This window comes from Rattus norvegicus, chromosome 1 (assembly GCF_036323735.1).
Source record: "Rattus norvegicus strain BN/NHsdMcwi chromosome 1, GRCr8, whole genome shotgun sequence".
NCBI lineage: Eukaryota > Metazoa > Chordata > Mammalia > Rodentia > Muridae > Rattus > Rattus norvegicus.
Genome location: NC_086019.1, coordinates 78,411,833 through 78,431,526, shown reverse-complemented (window position 1 = coordinate 78,431,526; position 19,694 = coordinate 78,411,833). Strand labels below are relative to the sequence as shown.

Sequence of the window (19,694 nt, the reverse complement as noted above, 5' to 3'; positions counted from 1 at the left end):
TCTGTGTTTACCGGAAGTCCCACACCCGCGGATCCCGGCCCGCAGCAGCTCTCTGCTCCCAGACCCGGTGAGAGAGAGACCCAACCGCCTGGTCAGGTGGGCACTCCTGAGGCTGCAGAGCGGAAGAGACCACCAACACTGCTCACCCCTGCCCACATCCCTGGCCCAAGAGGAAACTGTATAAGGCCTCTGGGCTCCCGTGGGGGAGGGCCCAGGAGCGGCAGGACTTCTGCGCCTGAGACACCGCCAGAACCTGAAAGAAACAGACCGGATAAACAGTTCTCTGCACCCAAATCCCGTGGGAGGGAGAGCTAAACCTTCAGAGAGGCAGACAAGCCTGGGAAACCAGAAGAGACTGCTCCCTGCACACACATCTCGGACGCCAGAGGAAAAAGCCAAAGACCATCTGGAACCCTGGTGCACTGAAGCTCCCGGAAGGGGCGGCACATGTCTTCCTGGTTGCTGCCGCTGCAGAGAGCCCCTGGGCAGCACCCCACGAGCGAACCTGAGCCTCGGGACCACAGGTAAGACCAAATTTTCTGCTGCAAGAAAGCTGCCTGGTGAACTCAAGACACAGGCCCACAAGAACAGCTGAAGACCTGTAGAGAGGAAAAACTACACGCCGGAAAGCAGAACACACTGTCCCCATAACTGACTGAAAGAGAGGAAAACAGGTCTACAGCACTCCTGACACACAGGCTTATAGGTCAGTCTAGCCACTGTCAGAAATAGCAGAACAAAGTAACACTAGAGATAATCTGATGGCGAGAGGCAAGCGCAGGAACCCAAGCAACAGAAACCAAGACTGCATGCCATCATCGGAGCCCAATTCTCCCGCCAAAACAAACATGGAATATCCAAACACACCAGAAAAGCAAGATCTAGTTTCAAAATCATATTTGATCATGATGCTGGAGGACTTCAAGAAAGACATGAACACACTTAGGGAAACACAGGAAATCATTAATAAACAAGTAGAGGCCTACAGAGAGGAATGGCAAAAATCCCTGAAAGAATTCCAGGAAAACACAATCAAACAGATGAAGGAATTAAAAATGGAAATAGAAGCAATCAAGAAAGAACACATGGAAACAACCCTGGATATAGAAAACCAAAAGAAGAGACAAGGAGCTGTAGATACAAGCTTCACCAACAGAATACAAGAGATGGAAGAGAGAATCTCAGGAGCAGAAGATTCCATAGAAATCATTGACTCAACTGTCAAAGATAATGTAAAGCGGAAAAAGCTACTGGTCCAAAACATACAGGAAATCCAGGACTCAATGAGAAGATCAAACCTAAGGATAATAGGTATAGAAGAGAGTGAAGACTCCCAGCTCAAAGGACCAGTAAATATCTTCAACAAAATCATAGAAGAAAACTTCCCTAACCTAAAAAAAGAGATACCCATAGGCATACAAGAAGCCTACAGAACTCCAAATAGATTGGACCAGAAAAGAAACACCTCCCGTCACATAATTGTCAAAACACCAAACGCACAAAATAAAGAAAGAATATTAAAAGCAGTAAGGGAAAAAGGTCAAGTAACATATAAAGGGAGACCTATCAGAATCACACCAGACTTCTCGCCAGAAACTATGAAGGCCAGAAGATCCTGGACTGATGTCATACAGACCCTAAGAGAACACAAATGCCAGCCCAGGTTACTGTATCCAGCAAAACTCTCAATTAACATTGATGGAGAAACCAAGATATTCCATGACAAAACCAAATTTACACAATATCTTTCTACAAATCCAGCACTACAAAGGATAATAAATGGTAAAGCCCAACATAAGGAGGCAAGCTATACCCTAGAAGAAGCAAGAAACTAATCGTCTTGGCAACAAAACAAAGAGAATGAAAGCACACAAACATAACCTCACATCCAAATATGAATATAACGGGAAGCAATAATCACTATTCCTTAATATCTCTCAATATCAATGGCCTCAACTCCCCAATAAAAAGACATAGATTAACAAACTGGATACGCAACGAGGACCCTGCATTCTGCTGCCTACAGGAAACACACCTCAGAGACAAAGACAGACACTACCTCAGAGTGAAAGGCTGGAAAACAACTTTCCAAGCAAATGGTCAGAAGAAGCAAGCTGGAGTAGCCATTCTAATATCAAATAAAATCAATTTCCAACTAAAAGTCATCAAAAAAGATAAGGAAGGACACTTCATATTCATCAAAGGAAAAATCCACCAAGATGAACTCTCAATCCTAAATATCTATGCCCCAAATACAAGGGCACCTACATACGTAAAAGAAACCTTACTAAAGCTCAAAACACACATTGCACCTCACACAATAATAGTGGGAGATTTCAACACCCCACTCTCATCAATGGACAGATCATGGAAACAGAAATTAAACAGTGATGTCGACAGACTAAGAGAAGTCATGAGCCAAATGGACTTAACGGATATTTATAGAACATTCTATCCTAAAGCAAAAGGATATACCTTCTTCTCAGCTCCTCATGGTACTTTCTCCAAAATTGACCATATAATTGGTCAAAAAACGGGCCTCAACAGGTACAGAAAGATAGAAATAATCCCATGCGTGCTATCGGACCACCACGGCCTAAAACTGGTCTTCAATAACAATAAGGGAAGAATGCCCACATATACGTGGAAATTGAACAATGCTCTACTCAATGATAACCTGGTCAAGGAAGAAATAAAGAAAGAAATTAAAAACTTTTTAGAATTTAATGAAAATGAAGATACAACATACTCAAACTTATGGGACACAATGAAAGCTGTGCTAAGAGGAAAACTCATAGCGCTGAGTGCCTGCAGAAAGAAACAGGAAAGAGCATATGTCAGCAGCTTGACAGCACACCTAAAAGCTCTAGAACAAAAAGAAGCAAATACACCCAGGAGGAGTAGAAGGCAGGAAATAATCAAACTCAGAGCTGAAATCAACCAAGTAGAAACAAAAAGGACCATAGAAAGAATCAACAGGACCAAAAGTTGGTTCTTTGAGAAAATCAACAAGATAGATAAACCCTTAGCCAGACTAACGAGAGGACACAGAGAGTGCGTCCAAATTAACAAAATCAGAAATGAAAAGGGAGACATAACTACAGATTCAGAGGAAATTCAAAAAATCATCAGATCTTACTATAAAAACCTATATTCAACAAAATTTGAAAATCTTCAGGAAATGGACTATTTCCTAGACAGATACCAGGTATCAAAGTTAAATCAGGAACAGATAAACCAGTTAAACAACCCCATAACTCCTAAGGAAATAGAAGCAGTCATTAAAGGTCGCCCAACCAAAAAGAGCCCAGGTCCAGATGGGTTTAGTGCAGAATTCTATCAAACCTTCATAGAAGACCTCATACCAATATTATCCAAACTATTCCACAAAATTGAAACAGATGGAGCCCTACCGAATTCCTTCTACGAATCTACAATTACTCTTATACCTAAACCACACAAAGACACAACAAAGAAAGAGAACTTCAGACCAATTTCCCTTATGAATATCGACGCAAAAATACTCAATAAAATTCTGGCAAACCGAATTCAAGAGCACATCAAAACAATCATCCACCATGATCAAGTAGGCTTCATCCCAGGCATGCAGGGATGGTTTAATATACGGAAAACCATCAACGTGATCCATTATATAAACAAACTGAAAGAACAGAACCACATGATCATTTCATTAGATGCTGAGAAAGCATTTGACAAAATTCAACACCCCTTCATGATAAAAGTCCTGGAAAGAATAGGAATTCAAGGCCCATACCTAAACATAGTAAAAGCCATATACAGCAAACCAGTTGCTAACATTAAACTAAATGGAGAGAAACTTGAAGCAATCCCACTAAAATCAGGGACTAGACAAGGCTGCCCACTCTCTCCCTACTTATTCAATATAGTTCTTGAAGTTCTAGCCAGAGCAATCAGACAACAAAAGGAGATCAAAGGGATACAGATCGGAAAAGAAGAGGTCAAAATATCACTATTTGCAGATGATATGATAGTATATTTAAGTGATCCCAAAAGTTCCACCAGAGAACTACTAAAGCTGATAAACAACTTCAGCAAAGTGGCTGGGTATAAAATTAACTCAAATAAATCAGTTGCCTTCCTCTATACAAAAGAGAAACAAGCCGAGAAAGAAATTAGGGAAACGACACCCTTCATAATAGACCCAAATAATATAAAGTACCTCGGTGTGACTTTAACCAAGCAAGTAAAAGTACTGTACAATAAGAACTTCAAGACACTGAGGAAAGAAATTGAAGAAGACCTCAGAAGATGGAAAGATCTCCCATGCTCATGGATTGGCAGGATTAATATAGTAAAAATGGCCATTTTACCAAAAGCAATCTACAGATTCAATGCAATCCCCATCAAAATACCAATCCAATTCTTCAAAGAGTTAGACAGAACAATTTGCAAATTCATCTGGAATAACAAAAAACCCAGGATAGCTAAAGCTATCCTCAACAATAAAAGGACTTCAGGGGGAATCACTATCCCTGAACCCAAGCAGTATTACAGAGCAATAGTGATAAAAACTGCATGGTATTGGTACAGAGACAGACAGATAGACCAATGGAATAGAATTGAAGACCCAGAAATGAACCCACACACCTATGGTCACTTGATTTTTGACAAAGGAGCCAAAACCATCCAATGGAAAAAAGATAGCATTTTCAGCAAATGGTGCTGGTTCAACTGGAGGGCAACATGTAGAAGAATGCAGATCGATCCATGTTTATCACCCTGTACAAAGCTTAAGTCGAAGTGGATCAAGGACCTCCACATCAAACCAGACACACTCAAACTAATAGAAGAAAAACTAGGGAAGCATCTGGAACACATGGGCACTGGAAAAAATTTCCTGAACAAAACACCAATGGCTTATGCTCTAAGATCAAGAATTGACAAATGGGATCTCATAAAACTGCAAAGCTTCTGTAAGGCAAAGGACACTGTGGTTAGGACAAAACGGAAACCAACAGATTGGGAAAAGATCTTTACCAACCCTACAACAGATAGAGGCCTTATATCCAAAATATACAAAGAACTCAAGAAGTTAGACCGCAGGGAAACAAATAACCCTATTAAAAAATGGGGTTCAGAGCTAAACAAAGAATTCACAGCTGAGGAATGCCGAATGGCTGAGAAACACCTAAAGAAATGTTCAACATCTTTAGTCATAAGGGAAATGCAAATCAAAACAACCCTGAGATTTCACCTCACACCAGTGCGATTGGCTAAGATCAAAAACTCAGGTGACAGCAGATGCTGGCGAGGTTGTGGAGAAAGAGGAACACTCCTCCATTGTTGGTGGGATTGCAGACTGGTAAAACCATTCTGGAAATCAGTCTGGAGGTTCCTCAGAAAATTGGACATTGAACTGCCTGAGGATCCAGCTATACCTCTCTTGGGCATATACCCAAAAGATGCCTCAACATATAAAAGAGACACGTGCTCCACTATGTTCATCGCAGCCTTATTTATAATAGCCAGAAAATGGAAAGAACCCAGATGCCCTTCAACAGAGGAATGGATACAGAAAATGTGGTACATCTACACAATGGAATACTACTCAGCTATCAAAAACAACGAGTTTATGAAATTCGTAGGCAAATGGTTGGAACTGGAAAATATCATCCTGAGTGAACTAACCCAATCACAGAAAGACATACATGGTATGCACTCATTGATAAGTGGCTATTAGCCCAAATGCTTGAATTACCCTAGATCCCTAGAACAAACGAAACTCAAGACGGATGATCAAAATGTGAATGCTTCACTCCTTCTTTAAATGAGGAAAAAGAATACCCTTGGCAGGGAAGGGAGAGGCAAAGATTAAAACAGAGACTGAAGGAACACCCATTCAGAGCCTGTCCCACATTTGGCCCATACATATACAGCCACCCAATTGGACTAGATGGATGAAGCAAAGAAGTGCAGACCGACAGGAGCCGGATGTAGATCGCTCCTGAGAGACACAGCCAGAATACAGCAAATACAGAGGCGAATGCCAGCAGCAAACCACTGAACTGAGAATAGGTCCCCTATTGAAGGAATCAGAGAAAGAACTGGAAGAGCTTGAAGGGGCTCGAGACCCCAAAAGTACAACAATGCCAAGCAACCAGAGCTTCCAGGGCCTAAGCCACTACCTAAAGACTATACATGGACTGAATCTGGACTCTGACCCCATAGGTAGCAATGAATATCCTAGTAAGAGCACCAGTGGAAGGGGAAGCCCTGGGTCCTGCTAAGACTGAACCCCCAGTGAACTAGTCTATGGGGGGAGGGCGGCAATGGTGGGAGGGTTGGGAGGGGAACACCCATAAGGAAGGGGAGGGGGGAGGGGGATGTTTGCCCGGAAACCGGGAAAGGGAATAACACTCGAAATGTATATAAGAAATACTCAAGTTAATAAAAAAAAAAAATAATAAAAAAAAATAAAAATAAACTCTCTTGGGCTAGAGATAGCTCGGCGGCCGAGAGTACATACTGCTCTTGCAGAAGACACAAGTTCAACTTATTCTCAGCACCCACATCAGGTATCTCACACTCTCCTGCACCCCAGCTACAGGGGGAAGAGGGATTCAGTACACTCACGTTCACATACCCAAACATACATGTAATTAAAAATAATTAGATGTTTTCTGAAAAGAACTCACCAAAGGTAGCTGTGCAGAGAACAAATGGGCTGGAGAAATGGTTCAGTGAGCAAAGGTGCTTGCCGATGCCTTGGCACACATGTACAGGCATGCACATACATACATACACACACACACACACACACACACGATAAATAATGTAAAACACGTGTGTCAAGAAAAAAATCCAGAAGTGATTGGCATAGGGTAGTAATCCTAGCTATTCAGGACACTGAGAAAGATTACATACAAGTTCAAGGGCCAGCACAGCTCAGAGAGCCAGTCTCAAAAGTTTAAAAGGGGCAAGGAAATAAATGGCTGAGCATGTAGGTAAAAGCACTTGCTGCCAAGCCTGACTTCATGAGTTCAAGCCCCAAAGCTCACTTGATGGAGGCAAAGAACCAACCCCTCTGACCTCCACACATACACTGTGGTACCTGCATGCACACATGTATACGCACGCACGCAAACACACTAAAGGTTCATATGTCTGAGCGCTTAGTCTCCAGCTGGTGCCCGTCTCCAGAGCTTACCTGCTAGCTGAAGTGGGTCACTGAGGGCAGGCCTTGAAGGGGATACATACTTCTGGTTCCTGCCAGACTTTTCTGCTTCCAGATCTACCAAGCTGTCCAGAAGAACAAGCTGTGCTAAAAGCTCAACACAACATCAAAGTGTTCTGACCAGATCTATCAGCCATGCCTTCCTGTGCTACGACAGATTGTGTCCCCAAAACTGTGGGTCAAAATACACTCCTCCATTATGACATTTCTGTCAGGTATTTTGTCAAGGTAATAAGTTAATTAATGCATACATGTTTGCTTTACAAATGCTTTAAAATAGCCACAGAAGGGTACACAAAAAGCTAGGGCCACTGACAGGGCTCAATGAGCCTTGATGGCAACCTGGGCATCCTGAGTTTTATCCCCAGGACCCACATGAGAACTGACTGCTCCTGCAAGTTGTACTCTGACCTCCATATGTGTGCTGTGGCACAGCTACACCCACAAATGCTAGATGGATGATACATACATACATACATACATACATACACACACACAATACATATATACATACAGACACATAGATGAGAGATGATACATACATACATGATAGAAAGATAGATATAGATAGATGCACAGATAGACAGATGATAGATACATACATACATTATTGATACAAACATCATACATACATTATAGATAGATACATGATACATACATACATACATACATACATACACAAATGGATACATGGATTGATAGAGATAGATAGATGACATATAATTACAGTAAGTATACTTAAAAGTTAACAAATGGATGAAGAGATTGCTCAGAGGTTAAGAGCAGTAGCAGCTCTTCCAGAGGACCTGAGTTTGATTCTCAGCACCTGTGGAGCAGCGGGCAGTGAAAGGCACCCTGATTCCTGGTAGAGATGGGTTGAATCCCCTAGGAGACCCTAAAAGGGATAGCAGGTGCATTTCCATTCTCCCAGAATATCAGGGCCTCACGCAGCTGCGCCCCCCAAAGACCCCTGTATAGAGGTTTGAGACAGACGAGTCACATAGGGCAATGCCCCAAACCCCTCCTCCACTGGTGAGGACTTGAACCCAGATCACATAGGCTCAAGACAGATCAGTCTTAGAGATAGGACCCCACCCCCAAATATGTAGATTAGATCTTCCCAAGCTCTCGGGCCAAACCAATAGGAAGCGCCTGCTGTCAGACACTGACCCATCCAAAAGAAAAAGAAAACTGTATTTAAGTGCCAGGTTCAGAATTAAAGGTGTGCAGGAATTATTCCATCGTCTGAGAGCTTCTGTCATAAAAGCTGTAACACCGCTGCTTGGGGCAGAAGTCCTCCTGCACCCCTCCGCTGCTAATCAGTCTCCTGCTGGCTCAGCCTGGCTGGAGAAACTGAAGCAGCAGGCAGCGGCGGAAAGGAGCTCAACCGGCAGCTGGGAGGCAGCGAAAGCTGTCCCCACTTCCCTGCCTGAGTTCTCTCCCCTTCGCCCGAACCCACACCCAGCTGGGCGAGAGATCGCTGGGAAGAGCACCACTGGCCCAGAGCCCTGCAAGCACCCACATGGCGGCTCCAGTTCCAGAGGCCCTCTTTTGGCCTCCGCAAGCCCTGTATGCATGTGATGCACATACATGCTTGTAATAAAAACACCTACACACATAAATAATCTTTTGCTATTTTTTTTTGTTTGTTTTTTTCAAGACGGGGTTTCTCTCTGTAGCCTTGGGTGTCCTAGAACTAACATTGTAGACCAGGTTGGCCCCAAACTTAAAACTTAAAGAGATCCCCCTGCCTCTGCCTCCCAGGTGCAGGGGGATTAAAGGCGTGCACCACCACTGCCCACCACACATAAATTCTTTTTAATAAATACATTAAAATAAGGAAGCTGGCATGCTGAGCACACTTTGCACTTCCTGACTGTTGCTTCAAGACGGAGCTATGGTCCTTTTTAAAACACTAACACGTGACAGTTTTGACATCACCTGAAAAGAAACAAAAGGGTGAGTCACCCCTCGTTGTGACAGAAATACAGAATTTGCCAGATGAGCCCTGGGATTACCCAAGGGCTCTCACAAGAAAGCTCCAGGTACTGCCCTCCAGCAGCACGCGGATCCTGTGACCTGACACCACAGGGCCCTTCTGACTCATCACTGTCCTCAGCATCACCAGAAAGCCTGGGAGCAGTGATGAGTCGGGGCCCTGCCCTTCTCCATACCCTCCAACCTCACACGTGATTCTGAAATAAGCGCCAGCTGCTTGCCCTGCAAAGTGCTATACAGCAGCACTTTGCCCCACTCCCCAGATCCGACTCTTGGCCCTCCATTTGACTCCCGTCTCCCAACCACGCTGTGGATGCTGTGTCTTGAATCACTGGAACACATCCCCACCACTTGGTCCATCCATCATTCTGAACAGTCAGGATCTACTCTGAGATGAACTCCCAGAAAGATGCCACGGGACTAAGTGAGAATGGAGCTCAGGAGTAAGGCATCTGCCTAGAGTCTCCCCTTGAGGGGGTGGGAGCCAGACACAGCAGTAGAACACTTGCCTAAAATCTCCCTAAGTGGGACTGGGGGCGTGGCCCAGTGGTGGAGCACGTGCCTAAAATCCCAGAAATGACAGGCTGGGGGCGTGGCTTAATGGAGGGTGTCTGCCTAGAATCAACCAGTAAAGGGCTGAGGGTGAGGTTCAGCAGCAACCTTTAACCTGGCATCCACAAGGTCCTAGGTTCTATTCCTAACATGGGGGGGAAAAAGTAACAAGAAGCTGTTAGTTGGCATGCTAGCCCACACTTGTAACCTCAGCTCTGAGGAATCTGTGGCAGGAGGATTTTGAGTTTCAGCTTAGACAATGCATAAGATCCTGTCTCAAGAGAAAAAGAAAAAAAAAGAAAAAAACTTTTAAAGAAGCATATTGAACTCCTGACCCAGGGAGCTGTTGTGTGTAACTTAATGAGTTAAGATGGGGAAAGGGCCAAGTGTGGTGGTGTATGGCTTTAATCCTGGCACCCAAGAGACAGGGGCAGGTGGATCTCTGTGAGTTCTAGGCCAACCCATCTACACAGAGAGTTCCAGGCCAGACAGAGCTGCACAGTAAAACCCAGTCTCAAATAAATAAATAAATAAATAAATAAATAAATAATTTAATCTTTTAATTTTTTTTAAAGTGGTGAGGGGAGGTGTAACGGTATATACCATGCCTTTAATCTCAGCACTTAAGGTAGATCTATGTGAGGGCTACAAAGTAAGGGGTTTTTTAATCTCAAAGAAAAAAAAGATAGTACGGCTTGGGGCCCGGTGAGTAAAGGTTTATAGTACCAAGCCTGATGACCTAAATTTAATGTCTGGGATCCACATAAAAGTAAATTAGAACTGACTCCTGCAGCCTGCCCTGACTCCCACATGTGAGCAATGGCATGCCTGTGTGCCCACAAACACACACACACACACACACTAAATGTATACATATATATAAATGCACGCATATATACATACACAACAATTTATACATAAAAATTTATATATTTTTAAGTTTACACATATACATACATATACATATAAAATAAATGTGGTAAGAGTGGATGGGATGGAACATTATAGATGTCTACATAGCTGGGCCACAAGATGCCCAGATATTTGGTCAAATTTACCAAATTATGTTTTGAATGATATTAATATTTACATCAACAAACTGTGAAGCAGCCAGCCCTCCCTAATGTGAGTGAGCCTCATCCAATCTTCAGAAGCCCCGACCACAACAAAAGTGACCCTCTGCAGAGCAGAGAGAACTCTTCCCCCCTCATAGACCTTTGAGCTTGAACATCAACTCTCTTCTGACTTCAAACCCAAACCAGTCTGGAGCCTGCCACGTCTGGACAGGAACTACAAGCACTGGATGCCCTGGGTCTCCATGTTGTCAACTGCACTCTGGGTCTTGTCAGCTCTACAGCTGTGTGAGCCAATCCCTTATAGAATGTGTGTGTGTGTGTGTGTGTGTGTGTGTGTGTGTGTGTGTGTGTGTGTGTGTGTAGATACACACATACACACATATACATTCATATACATACATACATTTTATATATGCATACATAAATACATACACCTATACATACATATCTTTAAATATACATACAAAACTCATACACACACACATACACACATGCATACATACACACATACATAGAAGAGATCTGGATCCTGGTTCTCTGTTAAGTATTAGGTTATAAGGACAGAACCTCAGAATTAGATTTACACTCACAAAAGAGGCTCCTTTCCCTTTCCCTTCCACAACTGACACAGCCATGATGAACCAGAAGTGGGGTCTCACCAGACGCAGGATCTGCCAGTGCCTTGAACGTCCAGCCTCTAGAAGAGTGAAGGGTAAACGTCTGCTACAATTCATCACCCACCCAGACTATGGTTCTTTACTTCAGCCACCCAAACAGACTAAGTGACCAGATTCCAGACTCCCAGCAGGAAAACGAGTATTCACCATAAACCTCATGGCTGGAACAGCCAGTTTAGGTCTAGTGATATCCTCTTACTGGCTCTGGAAAAAGTAGGAGCCTCCACTAAGGATGAACCTGACAGGCCTGAGGTGCCCAAACCCTCAAATTATGTCTCCTTCCTTTTCCTCCTCACAACGTCCCACAGAGGGGCTAGAGAGTTAAGGAACCCAGTAGTTAAGAGTACTTAACATTCTTCCAGAAGACCCAAGTTTGGTTCCCAGCACCCACGTAGAGAGCACCATCTGTAATTCCAGCTACAGAGGATCCAACGCCCTCTTCTGGTATCTGAGGCCACTCACACAGATATATAAATAAAAATATTTAAGATAAAACAATAATATTATTAATTATTGCCCCAAAGGCAAACCAAAGTTCCGTCCCATCAAAGCTGACCCTGGGAAACCCATGAGTTTTGGGCTTACGTACAGACCAGGGGTAGATGGTTATAGGCAACAGGGTAGGTAACCCCAAAGCTGCATGGACAGTCTGTGTCCATGGCCTCATAGGTGAAGCCCCTCTCAGTTAACCATCCCCAGTGTATATATAGTTAGTCCCATCCCCAGACCCTGAGGCCATGTGCAACCAGAGCAAAACTATATACAGATAGCTGAGAGGAGTGTCTAGATCCTCAGATGAGGGTCCAAAGACCCTCCCTAACCCTTCTGTATCAATTACTTTTCTATTGCTATGATAAGATACCGTGACCCAGGGCAACTTACAGAGGAAAGAATTTATTAGAGGCTTACAGTTTCAGAGGGTTAGCGTCCATGACTGTCAAAGTGGGGAATATGGCAGCAGGCAGACAGGCATGGGGCTAGGCCAATAGCTGAGAACTTATATCTGATCCATAAACATGAGGCAGATTAAGCTGAGAATGATGTGGGCTTCTGAAACCTCAAAGTTCACTCTCAATTACACTCCAGCAAGGCCACGCCCCCAAATCCTTCCCGAACAGTTCTAACAACTGGGGACCAAGCATTCAAACATATGAGTCTATGTAGGCCATTCTCACTCAAACCACTACTCCCTCCTAATTAGAGGGAGTGCCAACAGTCCACAAGCCAGATCGTGATGGACTCTCATAAGCAGGCACACTGATCCTATAAAGACAACAGAAGGGGTTGGGGATTTATCTCAGTGGTAGAGCGCTTGCCTAGGAAGCGCAAGGCCCTGGGTTCGGTCCCCAGCTCCGGAAAAAAAAAAAAGAACCTAAAGACAACAGAAAAACAGGTGGCAGTTGCATTTTGCCATGATGGCCCCGTCGGCCAGCCTCTGTAACAGAACTTACAGGCTTTAGGTACTTCAGAGACTAGCCTGAAGCTACAAACCCTAGCTGGAAAAGTAAATGTTTTCCCGCCTACCTTTAATGATCTTCCCTGCAAACTCTCGAATGGACTTGAGGGAAGCCAAGTCTAGGTGCTCGGCACGCACACGGGGATTCAAGGTCTCTCCTCGAATGTCCTTTGCAGCTGCCTCACACTTCTCCCTGTCACGGCAGGCCAGAATGATGTTGCCTCCTGGAACAAGAAAAGAAAAGAAAACACACCTAGCCCTACACATCTATCCAACAGAAATAAAAGCATACACCCACCTTAAACCTGTACACGAGTGTTCTTAGTAACATATTCAATAGCCAAAACATGGAAACTCAATTAATACCAGGCTTGGTGGTATAGACCTGAAATGGCAGTGACTCTGGAGGCTGAGGCAAGAGGATTGCAAGTTTAAGGCCTGCCTAGGCTACAAAGTAAGTTCAAGACCTGCCTGAGCAACTTGGTAAGAACCTGTCTCAAAACGTAAAAACGGGGTTGAGGATGTAATTCAGCAGTAGAGAACCTGCCTAGAATCCCCCAGTGAGGGGCTGGAGTGTGGCTCAGTGGTAGCAAACAAGAGGCCTGAGTTCAATGCCCAACACACACACACACACACACACACACACACACACACACACACACAATAGCAAATGTCCACCCACTAATCAATACATAAACCTACTGCAGTCTATCCATGCAATAGCATACTATTCAGTCATAAATGTAGTGACACACTGGCATAGGATGTAGTGAATGGACCTTGAAACTACTACACTCAGCCAGACACAAAATTCATACATTCTTCCACTTATATACAATGTTTAGAACAGGTAAATCCACAAAGAGAGAAAGGACACAGGTTTCCTGGGGCTAGGGGATTGGGGGATTGGGGGGTGGGAGGGAAGGGGACATCATGAAAACACTCTAAAGACACGTGGGAAGATGGAAACATTGGAAGGACGTGTGGGAATGCACTACTGTTATTCTGAGAAATCCCACCAAAGGCTGTCTTCTGTCCTCTACAAGCCTATGCATGTGTGCACCCACCTCCCCCAATACACACAGAGAATTAAGCAAACTTATCAAGATATACAAATACTGGGGCTCTCAATTGGCTCAACAGGTCACAGCACTTACTGCTAAGTCTGAGGATTGGGGTTCAACACCAGAACCTGTATAGTGGAAGGAGAAAACCAGCTTCCATAGTTATCTTCTGAATGATACACACACGCACACACACACACACACGCATGGACGCAAACTCAAACCCCACTCCACCCCAACATATACACACTACATAATAAAAATAGCTTTGTATTATGTTTTTGGCTCTTTTAACGAATATGACGACTTGGACAAGCAAAATTATGCAGTAGTCTTTTTTTGTGTCTGCCTTCTTTTTATTTAGCACAAAATGCTGTCGAAACATCACACAGGAACATTTCTCAATTCCTTTCCTTTGGAAAGCGTAGTAATATTCCACTGTGCAGATGAGCCATATTCTGTTTACTTCTCTGTAAATCACTGCTTCCACCTCTGAGGTACTTTAAACAAGGCTGCCATACACAACAGTATACACATAACTCTTCAAAACCCAGGAGCAGGTGGTGGTCTCACCTCTTTTAGCCAGCTCCAAAGCAGTTTGTTTCCCGATGCCTGTGTTGGCTCCTGTCACGATAACAGTCCTCCCAGGTATGGTGGCCTTGCTGGGACAAGCCCCACCAGCGACATAGTCCCTGATGTGAGAAACAGCACAGTGAGTTCGGTCTGCCTCATGCCTGGATTTATAAGCCAGGGCAAACCACTCTTGTAAGCTCACATCCATCACCGAAGCAGCAAAACACCTGGAGTCCTTGTCATGGCCTCATTGCTCTTACAAAGGACCCAGGATCAGTTCCCAGCACCCCAAATGGTGACACACAATAACTCCAGTTCCATGTGAGCTAAAATCCTTTTCTAATCTCCGAAAGCAAGGCATATGCATATATACAAAAAAAAAAAAAAAACTCATGTAGGTTATTGGCGATCACACACACACACACACACACACACACACACACACACACACACAGAGTATGTCCTTGGTCCCAGCCCTCAGGAGGCAGAGGCAAGTGGATCTCTATGAATTCACAATCAGCCTGATCTAAATGAGTTCCAGACCTGCCAAAGCTTCATAGTGAGATCTCATAGTGAAACCCTGTCTGAAAAACGCAAGGAAGGAAAGAAGGAAGGGGGAGGAGAAGGAAGGGGAGGCAAACAGGTTGGGCAGAGAGGAAAGGGTAGAAGAGAAAAAGTAGAGAGTGGTCCAGAGACAAAATGAGCACAAGATCCAGGCCCCACCCTTCTCCCTAGGTGACCTTGGAGAAGTGACCCGCCCTCCTCCAGCTCCTCCGGGAAAGACCGTACGCGGGGGTGAGCTGGGAGAATTTATCCCGGGACCTAGGACAAGGGATTCTTCTCTGGCCTTGTTTGACATTCTCTGGCCTTGTTTGACATTCCCCAGCCTCTGGCCGAACACCGAGCACGCAGAGACGCGCAGACTCACTTGAGCAGCACGGTGCCGCCGATTACCGTGCCCACTACGGACACCGGCAGCAGAAAGCGATTCATCCCAGGCTGGAGAACAGGGTATCAGTGTATTTGCACTCCACGGCCACTCCGCGGACGAATGCGCTGCCCAAGACCCCACGTGCGCTCGTGTAGCGAGGAAGTGGAACGACACAGCCACCAGAACCCGGCTTTGGGGCGTGGCCAGATGTGGGGGCGGGGCTTTAGAAAGCAGACCTACGACGCACTTAATGCTGGGAAACGTAGTTTCTGGAGATTGGACGCGGCCGAGGTTGACAGGCGGGGCATCTACCTGATCAAATTATAGTCACACTCAACCAATCCAGAGGCATCCTGAGGTTGGGCTTTAAAAAAAAGAAAAGAAAAGAAAAACAGCCGAGTGGTGGTGATGCACGCGTTTAATCCCAGCATTATGGAGACAGGGGCAGGCAAATCCATGAGTTTGAGGCCAGCCTGGTCTACAGAGAATTCTAGGACAGCCAGGTCCATGCAGAGAAATACTATCTGGGAGAAAGAAAATATATAAATTAGATAAATGATAGATAGATAGATAGATAGATAGATAGATAGATAGATAGATAGATAGATAGATAGGCAGATACCAACCATTCCCATTTCCAGACAGCAAGCCCCTGTAAAATGAACCATGATTTTTCTCCTCTAAATAATAGTTAATGATAGTACTTTCTGCATAGGCCTGGTGAAGGAAGGAAGAAGGCTGGAACTTGGACCTCTGGGTATGAGGGAAGAGGGTTAAGTAAAGATTCCTGAGCCTGAGGGAGAAGGGTATGATGTAGACTCTTGTGTTTAAAAGAGGAAGTCTGGGTTTTGGGGTCTGCAGGAGGGAGCTGAGACCTGGATCATTGAATCTGAAGGAAAAGAAGGATACTGGCTTTAAAGTGACAGAAGGATGGCTCATGGGGTAAAGGCACTTGTCACACAAGCTTTGCAACTTATGTCTGTTTCCTAGAACATAGTGGAAAGATAAAACCAACTCCCAAAAGTTTTCCTCTGACCTCCCACTGTGGCATGTATGTGCCCACACTCTTACACACCAAAAGAAAAGAATAATGTGTTTAAAACATACTGAAGTGTTACTGTCTAAAAGCAGGGGGAGAAGGAAGGAAAGAAGAAAGACAGACGGATAGAAGGAAAAGAAAGGAAGTTAGGAAAAAAGCTATAGACTGTGGGCAAATGCATCCTGTGGCTAGAAAATTTCCCAGCACACTTGGCATATGATTTGTCTTCATGAAGGTGACAATGAGATAATATTTTTCAATTATCAGATTGGCAACATTGAAAATTATGATAAATATTCAGTGTTGGCAAGGATGGGGGAAACTCCCTGTTGGTGGGAGTCAATTATCCGGTGTTCCTGAAAGTCTAGTCAGACACCTGTCACAGGATGATCCATGGCATTCCCTTTGTAAGAAGTTATGCTTAGAGGATGATTGGTCACTCTAAAAGAAAAAAGAACAACTGAACTTAGTGTGCACTCACAACTTCTTGCAACAATTATTTAGCGCCTCTTGTGTTCCAGACACAGTTACTGAATTCAGTCCTCAACTTGAGTTACTCAGTTTCCCCAACAGTAACAGTAAAGGGTCATTCTCCTGGGGCTGGAAAGGCGGTTCAGTGGTTAAGAGCACTTGCTGCTCCTGCAGAAGACCCAGATCTAGTTTCCAGCACCCGACATGGCAGCTCACAACCATGTCTAACTCCAGTGTCAGGGGCTCAGACACCCCCTTCTGACCTTCACGGGCAGTGCACAAAAATGGCTCACAGACAATTCAAGCAGGTGCAACATTCACACACACATGCAAGATAAATAAATAATTTTTAATTTAAAAAGAATGTTTTTCAAATGTCTGAGTGCCTTCATATACCACAAATGTAAGGAGGTATCCTAGTCAGGGTTACTACTGCTATGATAAAACACCATGACCAAAAGCAAGTTACCGAGGAAGAAGATCATTAGAATGGATTACGAGAAGGGGCTGGGGATTTAGCTCAGTGGTAGAGCGCTTACCTAGGAAGCGCAAGGCCCTGGGTTCGGTCCCCAGCTCCGAAAAAAAAGAACCAAAAAAAAAAAAAAAAAAAAAAAGAATGGATTACGAGCGTCCAGCTAGTCCAACAATTGCTGTCTACCAACCACCAAAGAATCCAGTAGCTGTTCAGTCCAGGATGCTGGTCTTCAGTGTATGCCAGAATCCTGAAGAAGGCTCCAACACCAGGGAAGCAATGGACTGGGAAAGAGCATGGTTGGAAAATTGGCACCTGGAGTTGGGTGTTACTATGACAGACCTGGCCATGTGTTTCCAGGAGGATTGTGAAAGGAACTTGGAACTCTGGGCTAGAAAAGCCTTTGAGTGTTGAGAGCTTAGTGGGATGCTCCACAGAAGCTTAGAAGAAAAGAATGTTGAGTGCAAGCCAGCCAGCAACACTCCTCCGTGACTCTGCATCAGCTCCTCCCTCCCAGTAGTTCCTACCCTGTTTGAGTTCCTGCCCTAACTTCCTATGACAATGAACAGTGATATGGAAGTTTAATCCGAATAAACCCTTTCCTTCCGGACTTGCTTTGGTCATGATGTTTCATCTGACTAAGAAGATGGTAAGAAGAAGGCTAGCAGATAAGCCACAGTGGTGGCTACGTGTTTGGTTTTGTTTGTTTGTTTGTTTGTAAACAGGGCCTCTGGTAGTCTAGTCTGTTCTCCAACTCACTATGTAGTTGAGAACAACCTTGAGTGCATTTAACCTAAAATCATCTACTCCTAGGACAGACTCCTGCTGAGAAAACTAGTTAGTCCTCTCAGCTGCCCTAGGAGTGCAGCCACTCCTCCACAGAAGCAGGAAGCAGCCGCAGAAAATGCACAAACAAACCAGTACAGTTGTGTTGCAATAAATCTTTATTTAGAAAACAAGCAGAGGACCAGCCCCTACCGTGCAATTTGAAAAAATGACAAGAAGGCATTTGTGTTACAAGAAACTGTTCTGTAGAGAGTTCCAGAGCATGACTGACTAGGAACGTGGTTATTACAAAGAGGAAGATGAAGCAAAGTCCTGCTTTTGAAGGCCTCCTACCCAATTCCCAGACACACCCAAGGTGGATAGAATGTCTGTGCGCTTCAGGTGGACTATACACCCTTTGCCAAAGTTGGTGTTGTCAAGAAGAAACTGGTGCACACTGGGTGCTGTCCCAGGTGCTGAGACCATTCTCTCAAAGGGTCCCCTGATTTTCCCAGTGCAGAAACTTCAAGACACCCAGTAAAGGTCTCTCTCAGACCCTCCTCTCTACCTCTCTCCCTCCATTTCTTTCTCCCTCCCTTCACCTCCAACACTTGTTTTTGAAACAATGTGGCTCAGACTCCCTGTGTAGCTGAGGATGACCTTGAACTCCTGATTCTCCTGCCTCCACCCCACCCCACCCACTACATTTGGTTTGTACAGTGCTGGGTGATATGCTTTGTAAAACAAGGTATGATGTGGCAGGAGGGGGAGCCTTAGCACACCCATGCTGAGACATCCCCACCCCTTGAGGTACCAGCCATACGATGGGTCTAGTGTAAAATGGAGTTTATTTGCAGACATGGGAAAGGGAGTTGAGAAAGAAGTAGAGTCAGAAAAAAAGGGCAGAGACAGAGAGAGGGAGGGAGGGAGAGAGAGAGAGAGAGAGAGAGAGAGGAGGGGGAGGAAGAGGAGGAGGAGGAAGTGGAGGAGGAGGAGGAGAAGAAGAAGGAGAAGAAGAAGAAGAAGAAGAAGAAGAAGAAGAAGAAGAAGAAGAAGAAGAAGAAGAAGAAGAAGAAGAAGAAGAAGAAGAAGAAGAAGAAGAAGAAGAAGAAGAAGAAGAAGCAACATGTGGAGAGAGAATTGGGGGTTGGGGGGTCGGGGAGGCCAGAGGCAGGAGTCAGAGTTCAAGAAAGGCCAAACAGATCTTTTTATAGGAAGCCAGGCTCTCATACCTGGCTGTTGCTATGTAACTGTTGGGCAGAGCCTAGAAGAAATGTTAACATGCTAACACTGTGGTTCCTGACTGAGCATTCTAAGTGCTAGAAAAACTTAGCTATTTAACACAGTGCTGGGAATCAAACCCACAGCTTTGATCATGCATGGTAGACAATCACTCTACCAACT

The 19,694-nt window shown here is 44.5% G+C and overlaps 1 protein-coding gene across 8 annotated transcripts in view; it reads right to left on the bottom strand.

Annotated features, from left to right (window-relative positions):
* Rdh13 (retinol dehydrogenase 13) overlaps positions 1 to 15,762 on the bottom strand; it is a 28,352-nt gene extending 12,590 nt beyond the window's left edge. For 2 of the 8 annotated variants that reach the window (XM_039081515.2, XM_039081520.2), the window contains exons 1-3: positions 15,541 to 15,759; positions 14,613 to 14,731; positions 13,044 to 13,199 (exon numbers count right to left, since the gene is read on the bottom strand). In XM_039081515.2, the coding sequence (XP_038937443.1) occupies positions 13,044 to 13,199; positions 14,613 to 14,731; positions 15,541 to 15,605 (340 nt within the window). In that variant the 5' untranslated portion in view covers positions 15,606 to 15,759. 8 annotated transcript variants of the gene reach the window in all.
* Between the last annotated feature and the right edge of the window lie 3,932 nt (positions 15,763 to 19,694).